This window comes from Emys orbicularis, chromosome 5 (genome assembly GCF_028017835.1).
Source record: "Emys orbicularis isolate rEmyOrb1 chromosome 5, rEmyOrb1.hap1, whole genome shotgun sequence".
NCBI lineage: Eukaryota > Metazoa > Chordata > Testudines > Emydidae > Emys > Emys orbicularis.
The window spans coordinates 16,855,706-16,874,580 of NC_088687.1; the positions used below are offsets into that span (position 1 = coordinate 16,855,706).

Here is an 18,875-nt window from a genome sequence, read left to right on the forward strand (position 1 = left end):
TAGGAAATGTCAGCATTAGAGCCTGAAGCCAGTTTGATACAATCATATGTTCTGATATTCAAGGAGGAGTGAAAGAACTGTCAACAGTGAACTCCCTTTAAAAAAAAAAAAAAAAAAAAAAAAAAAAACAGCAAAAAAAACCCTGGTACTGTACCAACTAACATCTCGAGAACTGACTCCTGCCAATGATTAAGCAGAATACCTAAGTCATCTAAAGTGTTGTCCACCAACTGCCTGCAGATAATAGAAGGCAGGAACTTCTGCAGTTCTCATTTGTTTTTGTTCAAAGTCTGTAACAACTTTATTCCTTTTTGTTTTGATTCTGGTGATACAACAGTTTTTAGGTTTGGGAGCTGCTGCTCTCTTCCTGTCCCATGAAACTAAATACTTCCATCAGCAAGACAACCATGTCTATGGTTTCATCCACCCTTTCTCTAATGTTCTTGAAAGAGTGATCAATAGTCAAGGACATTTACATCGAAGACAGTAATAGGCCACAAACTGGGATAATGAATAATGTTAACATGCTGGATGTGGAATAGAAGGAAGGAATAAGAGCACATTATCATAATCTAAGGATTTGCAGTGTTGTTGTAGCTGCATTGGTACCAGGATATTACAGACAGATATTACAGATGGGTGAGGTGACATCTTTAATTGGTCCACCTTCTGTTGGTGAGAGAGACAAGCTTTCACGCTTACACAGAGCTCTTCTTCAGGTCTGGAAAATATACTCAGAATGTCACAAGGTGGATCAGATTGTTTAGCATAACTTCTTGACACGTATTTCAAAGACCATTCAAAATTAAGTGTCCCATTAACACCTCTCTAGTCATGGGGAGAAAGCTGTGGGAGGGGGTTAAGTGGGTTATATGTTGTTATAATAAACTCTATATCCAGTGTCTCTATTCAGTCCATGATTTTTAGTATCTAGCAAAGTTAGGAATTTAAGCTCCCAGGCTCATCTTTTGAAGGTGTTGTGCAGGTTTTCTTTGAGGATGAGGACTGAGAGGTCAGATATAGAGTGATCACTTTATGAAAAGTGTTTACCCAGAGTTGATATGGTGTTTTTGTCTTATTTTTCTGTGACAGTTCAAGGGGACACAATCGTAGTCCTCAACCATGATGACTGTTCACAAGGCCAGTAGACAACTGTTTCTCACCACCCACTATAAAGAACTCAAAACACACCCCACACCACAATTTACCCAGGAATTTAAGGATATCATCAAAATTCTTCCTCAAACAACTTCAAAGATAAACTCTACAACTTCATCCCCCACAAAACCAACGCAGGGACCTTCTACATCAGGGGTGGACAAACTTTTTGGTCTGAGGGCCACATCTGGGAATAGAAATTGTATGGCGGGCCATGAATGTTCCCAAAATTGGGGTTGGGGTGTGGAAGGGGGGTGAGGGCTGTGGTTGGGGGTGCGGGCTCCGGGGTGAGGCCAGAAATGAGTTCACGGTGCGGGAGGGGGCTCTGGGCTGGGGCAGGAGAGTGAGGTGCAGGGGTGGAGGGAGGGCTCCGGCTGGGGATGCAGGCTCTGGGGTGGGGCTGGGTATGAGGAGTTTGGGGTGTAGGAGGGTGCTCTGCGCTGGGACCGAGGGGTTTGGAGGGTGGGAGGGGGATCAGGGCTGGGGCAGAGGTGCAGGCTCTGGCTCGGGGTGCAGGCTCTGGGGTGGGGCTGGAGATGAGGGGTTTGGGGTACAGGAGAGTGCTCTGGGCTGGGATTGAGAGGTTTGGAGGGTGGGAGGGGGATCAGGGCTGGGGCAGGGGGTTGGGGCATGGAGAGAGGCTCAGGGGTGCAGGCTCCAGGCAGCGTTTACCTCAAGCGGCTCCTGGAAGCAGAGGCATGTCCCTTCTCTGGCTCCTATGCAGAGGTGCGGCCAGGGGGCTCAGCACTCTGCCCCGCTCGCAGGAACTGCCCCTGCAGCTCCCATTGGCTGCAGTTCCCGGCCAATGGGAGCTGCGGGGGCAGCGTGCAGAGCAGAGCCCTCTGGCTGCGCCTATGTATAGGAGCCGGAGCGGGGCCATACTGCTGCTTTTGGGAGCCGTGTGGAGCGGCCCCCGACCCTGCTCCCCAGCTGGAGTGCTGGAGTGGGCCAAGCCCTGTCCCGATTTTATAGGGACAGTCCTGATTTTTGGGTCTTTTTCTTATATAGGCTTCTATTGCCCCCCATCCCGTGTCCCGATTTTTCACATTTGCTGTCTGGTCACCCTAGCCTCAGACCCAGCTCCCCAGCAGGAGCTCGAGGGTTGGCTTAAAATGGCTGGCGGGCCGGATCTGTCCTGCGGGCCGTAGTTTGCCTACCCCTGTTCTACATGCTTCCCGAGGTATACAAACAAGGGAACCCAGGCAGACCCAACATATCTGCCTACAGCACTCTTACTGAAGGAATATTGGGTCTCATAGAAACCATCCTCAAACCACTCATCATACAAAGGGCCAGCTTCCTCCAGAATCTCTGCAACATTAACAACCTTCCTCAGAACATCATCTTTGCCACATGGATGCCACTTCACTATACACCAACATCCCTCACAATGACAGCATCGCTGTCTGCCTCAAATATTTACAAGACAATGGACAACCTACAGATATCCACCCAAAACACATCATCAAACTCATCCATTTAATCCTCACTCATCACAATTTTATATTCAACAGCAAACACTTAGTCCAAACCATGGGAACAGCCATGAGTATTAGGATGGCTCCTCATTATGCCAACCGCTTCATGGGCCACCTTGAAAAAGAATTTCTGGACAAATGCACCACGAAACCAATGATATACCTGAGCTACATCAATGATATTTTCATCCTCTGAACAGACATCCTCCAGACTCCATCATAGATTTCCACCACAACTTCAATACAGAATACAGAAATAAAACTCCCTCCAACTGCACACCCCTAATTGTCCCCTACCACTCCACACTGGAATCCATGTGAGTTATCAAACAACTAAAACCCATACCAGATGGGGACTACATCCTGAAAGAAATCTTCCCTGAACCCCCTATTCTGGACTTCAAACAGCCCCTCCCCCACCCCTCCCAACCTCTCCAAGCTCATTATTAGAAGCAAGCTTCCCATAGACCAGGACACACCAACTCATAGCTGCACCAGACCCTGCCAGAACAACGGATGCAAAACCTGTACACATATCTCCACTGCTATAATGATCAACACCTCCCACAACACACCTTTCAAGATACATGCCTACTACACATGCCTGTCATGTGGCATACCTCATCCCATGCACTAAATCCCCCAATGACCACTATGTAGGTGAAGCCAGACAATCACTACAATCACACAGAAAAATGATAAAAGATAAAAACACCATATCACCTGTGGGTGAACACTTTCCATAAAGAGTTCACTCTGTATCTGACCTCTTTTTCCTCATTCTCAAAGGAAACCTGTACAACATCTTCAAAAAATGAGCCTTGGAGCTCAATAGGACTGAACAGAAACACTGGATTTATGGCTTATTACAACAATCTATAACCCACTTAACCACCCTCCCCCACAAACACACATCTTTTTTTCTCCCTCCCCGCCCCCCAGGACTGAAGAGGTATTAATGGGACACCTCACCTTGAATGGCCCCTCGAAATATGCATTAACTACCTATGCTAAACTATCCACCTTGTGTTTAGCTGTGACACTTTGAGTACATTTCCCAGACCTGAAGTAGAGTTCTGTGTAAGCTTGAAAGCTTGTCTTTCAGGACAGAAGCTGGGCCAATAAAAGATATTACCTCACCCACCTTGTCTCTCTAATGTAAGGACATGGCTGTCAAACCAAAAACTATTGAAGTGTCAGTATTTGATAAGAAGTTCACTGAGTGTTCAGAACTCAGCACTATTGTAGCACTAAGCCCTAAAACCACACCCTGGTCAGACTGGCAGAGACCCTGGGGGTATTTCACCTTCCTCTGCAGCTTTAAACTAGTGTAAATGGTGAATTCTCTGTAACTTGAAGTCCTTAAACCATGATTTGAGGTTTTCAGTAACTCAGCCAGAGGGTAGGGGTCTATTATAGGAGTGGGTAGGTAAGGTTCTGTGGCCTGCAATGTGCAGGAGGTCAGAGTAGATGACCACGTTGGTCCCTTCTGACCTTCACTGAGTCTAAAGAACATGACCCAAAGATATCCTCCTGGAGATGTCTTGGGACAATCCTGTGAAGGGTGGGACAGGGGAAGGATTTTTCCCATTAGAGAAGGGCCACTGGCTCTGCTCTTGGAAACCATAGAACATGGGAGATCCGCAGAAGGCTGAGGTCCCGTACCTCCATGCCAGTTTTGAGGCCCTCTTGTCCTCACAACCTGCTTCCGGTTAGCAGTGGGAACTGCAACCTCAGTGCTTCTGTAACAGCCTTGGAGCATTTGGGAAGAGGGATGATATTTCACTGCCCCAACCCCCAGGAGACCTCCCCTGTGACAAATCTGGGTAGACGGAATACAGTGCCAGGTTGGAAGAAATTGCCACCTCATCAAAATTCACCAATCTCAAACTCCTGCCATGCATGTGTGTGGGAGGGCGGAGAGGAATTGAAGCATCATTGCTGACTGCTGCTAGAAGGATAAAGAATGTTCATTATTCAGATGAAAGTAGATGTAATATAGACAGGCTGACAATTTCATTTTTTGCAAGGGATTAATAAGAGAATAAAGGATTTGCAACTTGAGAATCCACAATGGACTACAAAAATCAATTTTAGTGCTAGTGCTTTTAAAATAGTCCTTGATTTCAGAAAAACATCTGCACACCATTATAGCCTCAACTTTCAAATAATAGAGGAAAAGCTTTTATGAAAGATTTTACAGAAATATGGCATTCGGGTAAGAGCCACAACGAGAGACACCAGTCTTCCTATCCTGGTTCATCTGTGCTTAGGTTTCTGTCAAAGCAGCAACTGCTTTAAAGAACACAGTTACTTCACCGTTATTAAACAGACCTTTTCTGTGGCTTACAATATACCACTGATAAAGATATCCCAAACCTATGTCTCATATAGTATATAAACTCTTGTACTTAATCCATTCTATACAGCAACTGTGCTGCTCTACTACTGGCTTTCAAGAAACATATATGAAAAATAATCTATATTTCCCAACAAGAGTTTGGTGACAGTTATAGGTCATATGTCCAAATTAGCAATTTACGTTTTTTTACTTACCACTTTGCAACAAAGAGGCCAGAACCACCATAAAAGACCAATAGCCACCAAAAGTAACAGCACAAGAATGGCAATAAGGGCAGCTATGCCATTCGACTATGGAGAAACAAGAAGGGAAAAGACAGTCACTGGATGATGTTAACAATTTCTATCTCATTAATAAATGTTTTTCGTCTCTTCCTCCCCCCCCAAAACAGTTACATCTTGATTCACACAGAGGGTTCCTACTTGGCGGATCCTCTTTCTGCGGATCTTACTCAGACAAAACTCTTTATGAAGCCTTTAGTATCAGGCCCGCTCTGGGCCACATTCACCCCTAGTTAGCTCCTCTGACACCTTGTATGTTTAGTTCCCTCCCCTTCTGTGAGCCGAGGAATGTACCTGGTAAACCAGAATGCTTTAAAGAAGCTGTATGATAAAATGAATGACGTGTATCAACTACAAAACAGGGCAGAAGGGAGATTAAAAAGTAATGTATATGTTCTCCAGTGCCTTACGTATTCTTGGTTTTGGAGGAACTCAGATGCGTAGGCTATTTTAAAGGACTGGACACAGCATCAATATAGAATATGACAGGCCACAAAACTTTGAACTGTAAAACAAAGAACATTGAAACTCATGGACCTGTGCCATTTTATGGACCTGTGTTCCAGATCAGTGTGTGCCATCACTGCACAAATCACACTTGGAAGATAATGGGCCCAATTCTCCTCTCACTTACTCCAGTGTAAGTCAGGAGTAACTCCACAAAGTCAATGGAGTTATACTGATGTGAAATTGGCACAAGTGAAGGGAGAATCAGGCTTAATATGGAGGGGGAAAAGGTCACTGGCACAGGTACACCAGGCATCCAGTGGCTAATGACTTTAAAGGATTACATTAAGAGCTGCCTAAGGAAAGCTGTTTGCCAGATCATCAATTCAGTCTGCAACCACTGATAGGAAAGAGAATAGGAAGTAGCGTCCCAGAAGGGGTGTAGAGGTAGGGCCCTACCAAATTCACGGTCCATTTTGGCCAATTTCATGGTCATAGGATCTTAAAAATCATAAATGTCATGATTTTAGCTATTTAAATCTGAAATTTCGCAGTGTTGTGATCGTAGGGGTCCTGACCCAAAAAGGAGCTGTGGGGGGTCGCAAAGTTATTGTAGGGGGGTTTGTGGTACTGCTACCCTTACTTCTGCACTGGTACTGGGGGCAGTGCTGCCTTCAGAGCTGGGAAGCTGGACAGCGGCGGCTGCTGGCTGGGAGCCCAGCTCTGAAGGCAGAGCTGCCGCCAGCAGCAGCAGTGCAGAAGTGAGGGTGGCATGGTATGGTATTGCCACCCTTACTTCTGCGCTGCTGCCTGCAGAGCTGGGCCCTCAGTCAGCAGCCACCACTCTCCAGCCACCCAGCTCAGCAGCACAGAAGTAAGGGTGGTATGGTATGGTGTTGCCACCCTTACTTCTGCGCTGCTGCTGGCAGGGTACTGCCTTCACAGCTGGGTGCCCGGCCAACAGATACTGCTCTTTGGCCACCCAGCTTTGATGGCAGCACAGAAGTAAGGGTGGCAATATTGCAAACCCCCTAAAATAACCTTGCAACCCCCTTGCAACTCCCTTTTGGGTCAGGATCCCCAGTTTGAGAAATGCTGGTCTCCCCCTGTGAAATCTGTCTAGTATAGGGTTAAAGCACAGAAAAGACCAGATTTCACAGGGGGAGACCAGTTTTCATGGTCCGTGACGTGTTTTTCATGCCCGTGAATTTGGTAGGGCCCTATGTATAGGGCTCCTATACCATGGTGTTTGGTATTCTAAAAATAAAGATTTAATTATAGTCCTGAAGTCTGAATGCTCATCTTGCCCTGCAGGGGAAAAAAACATAAGAACTACCGGACTGGATGTGACTGGTGGTCTATCAACTTCAGTATCATGTCTCCGACAGTGGCAAATACCAGTTGCTGCAGAGGAAGATGCAAAGGAACCTAGTGTAGACAGGTTTCAGAGTAGCAGCCGTGTTAGTCTGTATCCGCAAGAATAACAGGAGTACTTGTGGCACCTTAGAGACTAACAAATTTATTAGAGCATAAGCTTTCGTGGGCTACAACCCACTTCTTCGGATGCATATAGAGTGAACCATATATTGAGGAGATATATATACACACACATACAGAGAGCATGAACAGGTGGGAGTTGTCTTACCAACTCTGAGAGGCCAATTAAGTAAGAGAAAAAAATCTTTTGAAGTGATAATCAAGATGGCTCAGTACAGACAGTTTGATAAGAAGCAAGTGTGAAAATACTTACAAGGGGAGATAGATTCAATGTTTGTAATGGCTCAGCCACTCCCAATCCCTATTTAGCCCCGAGGTAGACAGTTAAGGGATAACAAGAAGTTTCCGTCTAACCCAAAGGGACATGTGGAATTTTAAGGAGCCATGACTGTTGGTTCAATAAAAGGTACTACCTCACCCCCTTGTCTCTCTCAATAGACAGATACTTCACTGAGACCTTTAAACTCAGATAGTCTCACAAGGTCTTACAAGTCACACAAAGTCACTGCTTTGGCTCATGCATGCTAGCAAAGATGGCCGAAGGCTAAATGGTGCCACTTAGGCATAGGCTAATTGGGCCATGAGGCTCTTAAAGAGCCACACTCTCAGAGGCACACAGAGAGGGATTACGCTTAGCCTATTTCAAGTTAACTGTCAGCCCATTTTGCCGCTTTTGTCAGTATGTTTTTTATGATGAGTGTGAAGGAAAGTCTTAGACTGCACCTCTAACCTTATTTTTAAGGGAGGACGTGGAGAACAGAAGTGGCTAAGAGACTAAAAGCCCCAAACCCACATCCTCTGCGCACTCTTTTTCTAAACCCTGGGTATAGTGTGCTCCACAGCATGCTGATTTGGAACAACATTAAGGGGAAATCAGTGATGTGCTTTGTGTGAATGAGACCTGTTCACATTTCATAGGGGGACAAAAAAAAAAAAGGGCAAAGGATACAGCTTGATTCTCCTCTCACGCCAGAGTAAAGTAGGAGTCATTGTATTGAAGTCATGCTGGTGTAAATAAGAGGAGAATCAAGCCCTACTCAAATGATGACTAATAATGTGTAAATGTTAGGTGACCATTTAAGATGGTATCATAAGTAAATAATGTCCATGCCTCGCTGCAACACCTTTTTTGTTTGTTTTCTCTGCCGCAACTTCAGTTTGCTGTTGAAGGCTGTAACTTTTAACTCTCTTGTACCAGGTTAGCCATCAGCTGCTCTGCCATTAGAATTAGCTCAGTGTTCGAGCAGTGACCCATTTCTATGCAGTTGCCCATCTGCTACTATGGAAACAACAGTTCTCCTTGTATGGCCCTTCCTTCACTGCACAATGCATGACATGAGGGTTTACAAAGAAAAAAGATGAGCAGAAGTAGTGCTGGATTTCCTGTCAGTTCACGTCTGTAGTTATTCTGCTTCCTGCTGCTTGAAAACTTTTAACCACAGAGAAACAAAATGGGTTAAGGTTTTGCCATGAATGGAGCAGAGGAATAAAATGATTTAGTATGATTTGTTTTGCGTTGATGCTGTATTTTTTTAAGTTTGTTTGCACTGTCAGCATGTAGATTTATATGTGGTCATGGTAAATTCATAGTTTCAGCATACAGTGGCCCACTCACCCCTCTGAAAGGATGAAGAAAAAGGGAAGAGTAGTATATCGGGTGTCATGACAGAGCATCCTCCTGTATCCTTATGTCATTAATTCAAGATGTTGCATCATCATCCATTGATACAACATCATGACATCAGGTGGAAATAGGCTACAAACCTTATAATGGATTCATCTAAGTGTCTCAGCGTGATTTAGGTTTGGTGAGCTGCCTCTATTCTAGCGTCATTCAGACTCCTTCCACCAAATCCTAAAACCTGAGTTGGTGCTGACATCAACCCCCCAAAATTATCCATATTCGCAATTTTAAAAGGGTTGAAAAAAATAAGCTTGGCTACTCCAGGTTAACTCCCTGTGAACAACAATCTGTTGGTGGAAAACCACGCAAAATGATAGGTTAAAAAGGGGGGTCATTGGAAGTACAGAGTGACCAAGTTCCTGGGGAACTCATCTATATTTTGCACGACATGAATATTATTTATATTCCTTTTCTCTCCCTTTAACAAACACAAATGGTCAATTCTGCCGTTTGTGTGCTCACAACTCCTACAGCTTTCAATAGGAACTGGGCATTTCCACACACAATGAATAGCAGAATGCATGGTCTCATATATTTACCGACCTGAAAGTAAAGCCACAGTACAGGCATGCTTTAAAAAGGGCAAACATTTCGTGCAAGTATTTCATCCTTTCACAAAAGACTTCGAAACCCCCTATTCTATATGAAAGCTATCTACAATATAAATACAGCTATATCAGGAGACCTGGTTCCAGCTTGGTTTTCCCCTGACCTAATTATAACATTGTTATAATTTGTAGTGTAGATGAGACCAGGTCCATAACCAATCTTCCATAACTGGGCTAAAGTCTTGAGTTCCATCTATACAACTTCAGGCTTTACATCACCACTATGGACCCATCTACACTGTAAAATGGAACCAAGTTGTAACTGGGTCAGTGGACAATTGTATCCTAACTAGCTCCTCTGATACAACTATACTTGTAGTGAAGGCAGGTCCCTAAAGGGTGAGGAAAGTCATCCAAAGGTCTCAGAGCTGCAGCAGCAGACTGTAGTAAATAATATGTTGCAATACGTTTAGCATATAATAATGCATAGCTATAGGAAAAACATATGCACCGTACATATTGAAAACATACATTCCTTAGCTGACAAGCTAGGGAATGCTGAGAGGCAGCAAAGAGACTGCCCAGAGGGGAAGGGAGATTTCCCCAGCTTTCCCTTCTACAAATAGCTCTCTGACTGGGTCTATCTTCAGCAGTTTCTGAAGTAGTTAGCAAACCAGAAGCAATGGTGATGGAAAAGGAGGGAAGCTCTTTATAGACAGTCTATGTCGGGTGTTGAGGATAACCAGTTAATCATGCATTAGTGTAAAAGATGTTTTGTATGTTATCTGGAAATTGAGCATAATGCATATGGTAACATTCCTTTTGCTTGGAATCATGCAGAGACTTAGTGTTGCCAGGTGTCCAGTTTTCGACCGGAAAGTCCGGTCAAAAAGGGGACCTGGCAGTATCCAGTCATCACAGCTGACCGGACACTAAAAGTCCAGTTACCAGAGTAACCGTGATCAGCCTCCCTGCTGAGAGGGCAGGAAGAGCAGCAGCTACTCAGCTGCTGCTGCTGACGGAGAAAACTGGCTGGCTCCCAGACCTGGCTCCAGCCTCTCCAGTGGAGAGGTAGGTATCGGCACAGCCGCTGCCAGGGGCGGGAGGAGGTGGGCGGATCCTGTCTGCCCCCTCCTCCACCCCACTGTGCCCCAATTTTTCCACTCCGGGGACTGACCCCCACCTATTACTGCCTCTTTGCACACACACAGCACATGCCCCTCTGCTGCCCGTTACTGCCACACACACACACACACACACACAGCATGCCCCCCCCCAGTGCCTCTTACCGCCTCTCCCAACCACACAGACACACCATGCACCCCGCTGCTGCCAGTTAGTGGTCCCCCAACTCTAGCGCCCCCTCTCTGCCATTTAGTGTCCTAGCACAGCATGCCCCATCAGTTCCAGTTAGTCCTCCCCCCATGCCCCATTAATGCCAGTTACTTCTCCCTCCGTACCCCCTATACCTCCTCAATGACACTTACTGCTCTCCCAAAACCCTAGTGCCCCCCCACCTCATTCCCCCTCCATGCGAGTTAGTGCCTCTACAATCCCAGAACCCCTCACTGCCAGTTACTGCCCACTCACATCTTTGGGTAAGGTTACATTTTTGTGAGTTCTCAAGAGTGTGGATTAGTACATTTCTATTCAAACAATATTCCCAGATGCTTATTCTAGTGGCAATTTTAAAAATAAGTCGGATTTAAAATAAAATACTTTCTTAACCAGCCAAAAGTCACTTGCCAGCTTTTCAAAGAACTATTTAGACACCTAAAAAGACTTAATTTCTACAAAACAAATCTTACTGTGCATAATATGCCAGAAGCCAAAAAAAAAAATGTACCAAATTTAGAGATTCTAAAACAGAAACAAGATGATTAGGACTATGGAAAATGGGGCGGCTAGCTAGGAGCAGCTTGGCAAATGGTTTGCTGCATTTTATAGCAGAATTACAAATGCTGCCAGGTTTGTTTGGCATTATCTTGGGATATGTTTTAGCAAGGCATTCTTGTTTATACGGCTTAAACTTTCCTTTTCTAAGTTTGTGGAACTTCTCATTCACCCTCACCACAAGAAAAAACTCACATTTCTGTACCATTTGGTATCTAATAACTCATAGAAAAGAGGTGGGATAGGGTTTTAACCAAGTTATAGGAAGATTTTTAAACTTTGTTTTTTATATTAGTGGTGGTGGTACTTCTCACTTAATGTAGATGCACTTAAACCTGTTTACTCTCACTTAAATTAGCTTAATTTAATTTAGTAATTTACTAATACATGCTAAACAAGGATTAAATGGGTTTAAGTGCATCTACATTGGGGGGTATCACCTATTTAACTATACAGACTTCAAATTAATTTAGTTAAGACTGTACAACTTTTCTAATATAGACAAGCCCTAAGTATTAGGACACAATTGCAAATAGATGCATATTGGGCAAATGTCAATATTTATTTGTACAATACCACACTGAATCTGTTCATTGGGGTATGTCTTCACTACCCGCCGGATCGGCGGGCAGAGATCGATCCAGCGGGGATCAATTTATCGCCTCTAGTCTAGACGCGATAAATCGATCCCCGAGCGCTGTCCCATCGACTCCTGTACTCCACCGCCGCGAGCGGCGCAGGCAGAGTCGACGGGGGAGCAGCAGCAGTCGACTCACTGCGGTGAAGACACCATGGTAAGTTGATCTAAGTACGTCAACTTCAGCTACGTTATTCACGTAGCTGAAGTTGCGTAACTTAGATTGATTCCTCACCCAGTGTAGACCAGGGCTAGGTTTGCTTCATTTGAGCGTGCAATCAGTTTTCTCTTTTAAAAATAAAAATGTCCCTGAGCAGATGTGTGTGGAAAGCCTACCTACAGAACAGGTGAGACATTTAATGAATGCTCCTAAAGCTAGAGGGTTTCTCCACATGATTTTTCTGTGGAGTTTTGTTGTAGAAAGAAATCAAGTATGAGAAAAACGTTTTCCAAAAGACAAAGAACAAACACTTCTTTTAAACCTCTCATGCTGTTCTAAGTCTCATCTAAGAATCAGCACTATCTTGCTCAATCACACCAGCTTCCTAGGAGCGGAGAGTGAGCAGAGGGCAGGGCCTCGAGGGGAAGAGGCGGGGCAGGAGGTGGGGCCTTGGGGAAAGAGCAGGGATCAGGGGGCGTGGACTCCTGGAAGAGGCGGGGCAGGGGCGTGGCCTAGGGGAAGAGGCAGGGCAGGGGTGTCCGGTTTTCAGCAATTAGAAAGTTGGCAACCCTATGTAGATTGGAATGCTAACTAGTATAGTTGTCTGCCACCTTAATGGGAAATAATAAATGAGTCATTTCACATACTATAACTGCAGAAAAATCTGCCAAATACCAATCGTTTCATTAAGCACATCCAATCAGAGAAGCTTGCCTGTGTGCACAGAAATTAAATGAAGAACATAAACATGCGTTTCGCAACAGTTAATGATTTAGAAGATATATGCACCTGTGCTTAGGTACGGTTTCACAGCTATTCCTTTTCACACATTATTAATAGGCTAACGCAGCTCTGCTCTGATTAGAGATTCTCCCACCCAAAAAGTTACGCAAGCATAAAACGGTAAGTCTCACAATTTCAACGTCTACATGAAACGATGTCAGTCATTGACTTACACATTCCGAAGCTGTAATTATTAATGAGCTGGAGATCAAAGATTGTCCTTCATTCAAACTCACCAAAACTTCTAGTGTCCTGGAAATTAAAAAAAAAGGCAAACAAATATACATGAGCATATACACATTAAGTAGGCATCTTGCACCAGTCAGATTCCGTTAAAATAGAGCAGGACGTGTGGTAGACCAGGAGAATGGGAAACAAGAGGTGGACATCTCTAAAGCTAACATGTTGTATTACTGTTTATAGATAGTCCTGACCCCTTACAATTTGCCAGTATTTTTAGCCATTCAATTAGGATATAGATTTAGCTGTCTAACTCTAGTAATCAAAGTTTGGTAATTGGCACTTCAACTTTTGTGTCTCAGTTTACCCAACAGTAAAATGGGCATATTAAGAGTTAGCTACCTCACAGGAGTTAATATTTGAAGACAAGTTTGATATCCTTGGTAAAAAGACCTATCTAATTATAAAATATTAACTCATCCTCGATCATACTTTTTTAGGGTTTTATTTTTACAAATAGTAATAAAAATAATACTGTAAACCCTGTTCAATAAAAATATATCTAGTAATATGCAACCAGCAGGCCAACAATGCTGGCTGTTTATAAGTGGCCAAGACTGTCTATAATAGCACATCAATATTAAAGTTATACAAATATTAAGTAGTTTACATTTTTCAAATTAATCCTAGAAGAAAATGATATATGGTGAATATTAAACAGAAAAGACTCAAACTTCTCTGTCTTTGTTTCATGATTCAGAAAGCTCACAATATGCAGGGTATGTTTTGAAATATAGATCTCCTTGAACTAAAATGATTAATCATTTATACTGCCCTTCACAGATATCATAATTTTTTATTCTGGCACAAGCATTTTAGTCAATATTAAATTTGAAACTCTTAACTAATTTGTCTCAGCTGGTTTCTGTTTCAGATTTTAGTAAAAAGGTAATAAGTTGCTTCTACTGCTCAATTTTTTTTTTTAAAATGGTCTGTGCTGTGAAAGAAAAATCCCCAATATCTTTCTTTATATTATGCATCATTCTAAATAGATGTGAGTGAAAAGTCTGCATAATTTTTTTTCTTGTCCCTTCCAATTTTCTACACTTTTAGTTATAAATAAAATAAAATAAATTAAATAAATAAATAAATAAATAAATAATAGTTCTGCACTTTGCCCCTATACATCACAATTCTAGACAAGTCTAGGGAAAAAAACTACTGAAATACTCAATTCTTATAGTATTTCTGATCCAAACCAGAGAAAACACTAGGAGTTTCATGAGAGAGCCTATGAGGATTTCAATATCACATATGAATTTGGTTAAGATTTGGATAAATGTATAGAGCCAAAACCCTGACTTATCAGTTAAGCATGTGATTAAATTTAAGCAAAAAAGTGAAATCCTGGCTCCCTGAAGTAAACAGCAAAATATCCATAGACTTCAGTGGGACACGATATCACCCTAAGCATTCTGCTGAGTAGGCACATGCTTAAAGTTAAGCATTTGTTTAGTGCTTTGTTGAAACTGGCCCACATTCCTGACAGGTGATCAGAGAAACTCTGGATGTTTATCTGAACTAACCCTCTGAACCTTTTGAAGTTTGCCCATCCTAAATGCCAGCTATGACATTCAAATACAAGGCCAAATTTTGCTCTCCACTACGCTGATCCAAAGCCCACTTGAAGTTAATGTGAGTCTTTCTGTTGACTTCAATGACTTGGATCAGGTCCTTTTACGGCCTTGTAATCCTAGTGGTGTTGCACAGATGTAACTGAGAGAAGAATTCAGCCTATAAGTGCTCGTATGTACCCTCAGCACAGGGAAGCCCTTTTTGACTTGTGAATTTTTAACTGAGCACAAATGCAAAGAGAAAAGATTATCCGTCCATAACACCGTGTTTCATTTTTTCCCTTTTGCTTTGTTTGCCTATTTAAAGCACGAGTTACGCAGTGACGTGCTATAAAACATACAGACTCCAGGCCAAATTTTGCTTATTTACACACCCATGAAACGGCATTAATTTCTGTTATGTTTCATGAGTGTAACAGACAATTTGCCTCTTCAACATTTACTGAACTTTTTGGTAGTAGTAATTAAAATAATTACTAATTCATGAATGCTTTCCCCTTTTACAGTGTATACCATCCGTTGGTCTCAAAGCATTTCCCAAGCATTAATGAAGTAAATCTCACAGTGCCCTAAATTCTACTCAAAGCTGTGGTGTGTGACCTTGGGTGAGCCATTTTCACCTCTCAGCATCAGTTTATCCACCAGCAATAAAACAGGGATAACAACATTTACCATACCTACCTCACCGGGGAGGTTGTGCAGATTAATTAGTTCATTTTCGTACAGCATTTTGATTACATACAGCACTATAGAAGTACTGTTAGTCTTACTATTTGGGGTGGGGGGTGGTGAAGTACATCTTAATTTATTTTGGCACATCAGCTGAGTCTCTAGTGACAGTGTTTATCAATGACAAAATTTTAATAAGAGGGAGCCCAATCAACCTAACTCAGGATCAGAGGCCAGTCAGCAGAGATCAAGTCAACATCCCCAGTCTTCAGGAGTGAGTCAATCTGTTTCACTCATCACCCTAAGATTGACTTTGGCTTCTTACACAGACATTTACAAAACTGAGGGGACTTCTATTGAAATGAGATGGTGGCTGACTTCTGACTAGCTAAGACATTGGGCTATAACATTATGAGGTGAACTTGATGCCCACACTAATGTTTGAAGTGTTCACCATCTATTTCAAATAGTGACAAATCTAAATGAGAAGTTTATGCTAGGCCTGTTGTGAAATTTTGATTGGTTGGTTTTTAAATATAATAGACAACCACAACAGAATAGAATGGGTCCAGGAATCTTCAAGTAGTCAAGCTATTGGACTGGTTTAATACTCTAATATAAGGTGACATCCTGGCTCTACTGAAGTCATTAACAAAACTTCCATTGACTTCATTGGGGCCAGGGATTCACCCACAGACCGGAACACTATAGCAGCAGTTCTCAAACTGTGATGCATGTCTCAGTAGGGGCCATGCACCGGAGATATGCAGGTTGGTTTAAAATATAGCAACACAATAAAGTATTAGCATGCAACTACAATGATCAAAGATCCGAAGATGGTCCTCCACATGCTTCTGAGTTTTAAATATAACACGCTAGGTTTTTAAAGTTTGAGAACCTGCGCTATAATATACCCACTAAAATATTTTTTTTTTTATCTCCAGTGATGTTAGAAATTTGTTTAAGTTACTTTTTTAGCTCTCTCAACTCTTTGTTTATAATTTTTAAGACAAAACCTGCAGTCCTTTCATGCGCAAAATTCCCACTGAGATCAACAGGAGTTTTGACTGAGCAAGGTTTGAGAGCTCCTGGATTTGGCAAGTAGACTGCCAGGATGCCTGCGATTATAAATTTTACTGCATCCTACAGATTTATGGGTGAAAAATTCAAACTGTTTTCAGTTGCTTGATTTTCCTATGTACTTTATTTTTAAAATTTGAATGTGAGCCTGGAATACCTCTTGATTCTTTTTTTTGCCCCTTCTGGGTCTTCCCCTTCTGCCAACTTTTTCCTTCCTACCAAACTCTTGTGTGTTTCCTTATGGCAGTAAAACTTTCTAACTGTATTTCATCATATTCTGTACTTTCTGGAAGTTAGCTGATTTGTTCAATATGTTACTGGCAGTCCAAGACATACATGACAGTAAGAGGGAAAAAATGCCTCAATGACAGAATGCCATCTTCAACCCTAGTAACTGAAAGTTCAGTAATATATTCAGGTTCTAATTTTTTCAGCTGAGCTACTGGAAAATAAAAACACATCAGAAATTAAACTATGCAAGCAACTGAATTTTTAGAGATGTATTCTTCTTTGCATGTGTATCTATGATGTTTGGTAATGTTTATTTCTTTATTTATACACTTTTATAATTACACCTACCTTAAAAACTCTTAACTCATTACAAAGACATAAATATTTAATTATTTTATTAGAATCATCACAAAACAAGGCTCCTAGACATGGGCAACACCTGTAAATATCAAACCAGAAAAGCACCTCCCTCAACCTTTTCCCAGCTCAAAGGCACCCTTCCGACACCAATCTCCCCTATTCCGTTCCCAGACCCTCACACAAACACACAAACATTCCCTTCTCCTCAAGAGCAAACAGATGTAGCTTGCAGAACAACCTGAAGGAGGAACAGAGGGTCCTGTGGCACCTTTAAGACTAACAGAAGTATTGGGAGCATAAGCTTTTGTGGGTAAGAACCTCACTTCTTCAGATGCATCCTCTGTTGCTTTTTACAGATTCAGACTAACACGGCTACCCCTCTGAAACCTGAAGGAGGGTATTGTTAGCTCAAACATCTCAGATGAGCTAAGTTGTTGTAGTAATACATGGGGAGAGAGACAGTCTCATGAACACACTGAATTGGGAGTTGGGTACCTAATTCTATTCTATCAGGTTTCTTTGAAAATCCCAACCTTAAAGACTATAATCAAACCCCTTAAACTTTGCCCTAACTTAGTGTTTGAAGCAACATTAAGTCATTTAGTCTTTTTCCCCTTCTCTGCATTGTGGGGAAATGCATGTGGTTGGTGTTGGGTTTTTTTAATCAGCCTCTAATCTACAAGCAATTGGAGGGGCCAGTTCTTTCCCTAGATTTCTTATGGAGCCTTTTAATATTTTTTCCCAGGAGGTAGCTTTTGCAGCTTCCACGTTTTTGTGATTCCTGAGGCATTTTTTCCTAGCTGGGAGCCTCGTGAGATCTGCTGAAACATGGTAGGTTCACACAGTGTTGTTACGAATAGGTGAAGCTCTGTTCTGGTTACTTTAGTCGGTACTTTGAACACCACAGGAAATGTGAAGGTGGCAGAAATACTCTAGAAGAGTACAGAAGCTTCTCCCATTATTACAAGTAACACGCTGTGGATCAAGAAACTCCTTTTAACCAAACAGGAAACACGAAAAAAATCTAACATAATAGCTAATACTTTTATATTAAGGGCACAGGGCATCCATTCGTGCCTATTGGGCCAGCTGAGCTCAAGCAGGGATTCATACCTCAGAGTAAGAACGGGCAGCAATACAATCACTGCTTTCCACCAGGAATGGCGGTTTTAAACTCCAGCCCTGCCAGTGGAGGCTGCTCAGGGAATGTGTGAATTAGCACAACTCCAGAGTGTTCTGGCTCCACCCACTCCTTTTGTGACCCGTGTCAGCAGGGTCAAGACGCCTAGCAGTATACAGATTGTGACCTTCTGTGTACCTGCTCCAAGCAGGCTTACTACCACCAGAGGCACGAAGACTGCCATTTGCTGAGAGAAGATGAGGGAACCCACGCAGTTCAGCTAACTACTTACTCCTGCCAACATGCCTGAGATATAGGCCAGGATTATTATCCACCACTTTACAAACCAGGAAACTAAGGCAAAGGTTATGGCCAAAATCATCACACTTGGGTGCCAACGTTAGTTACCTAAATAAGATCCCTGAATTGCCTAAATAGGGATTTAGGAGCCTAACTGAAAGCACCCAGTTTTGCAAATTTTAATCCTAAATGATTTGCCCCAGGCCACGCCGGTTTTGTGGTGAACAGCCGGTATCAGGGGTAGAACCCTGGAGTGTCAGGCTCCCAAACTGGTTTCAGAGGACTGCACCACACATAACTGACACCGTACATGAATAAATACTTAATATTATTAAATGTGATTTGGAAACAGGATCTCAGAAGTGGGATAAAT

The 18,875-nt window shown here is 42.7% G+C and overlaps 1 protein-coding gene across 1 annotated transcript in view; it reads right to left on the reverse strand.

Moving 5' to 3' along the window:
• Positions 1-18,875, reverse strand: part of ANTXR2 (ANTXR cell adhesion molecule 2) — a 109,386-nt gene that overhangs the window by 24,349 nt on the left and 66,162 nt on the right. The window contains exons 9-10 of the mRNA XM_065405127.1: positions 13,102-13,180; positions 5,193-5,288 (exon numbers count right to left, since the gene is read on the reverse strand). Of these exons, the coding sequence (XP_065261199.1) occupies positions 5,193-5,288; positions 13,102-13,180 (175 nt within the window). The remainder of the gene's footprint in view (positions 1-5,192; positions 5,289-13,101; positions 13,181-18,875) is intronic.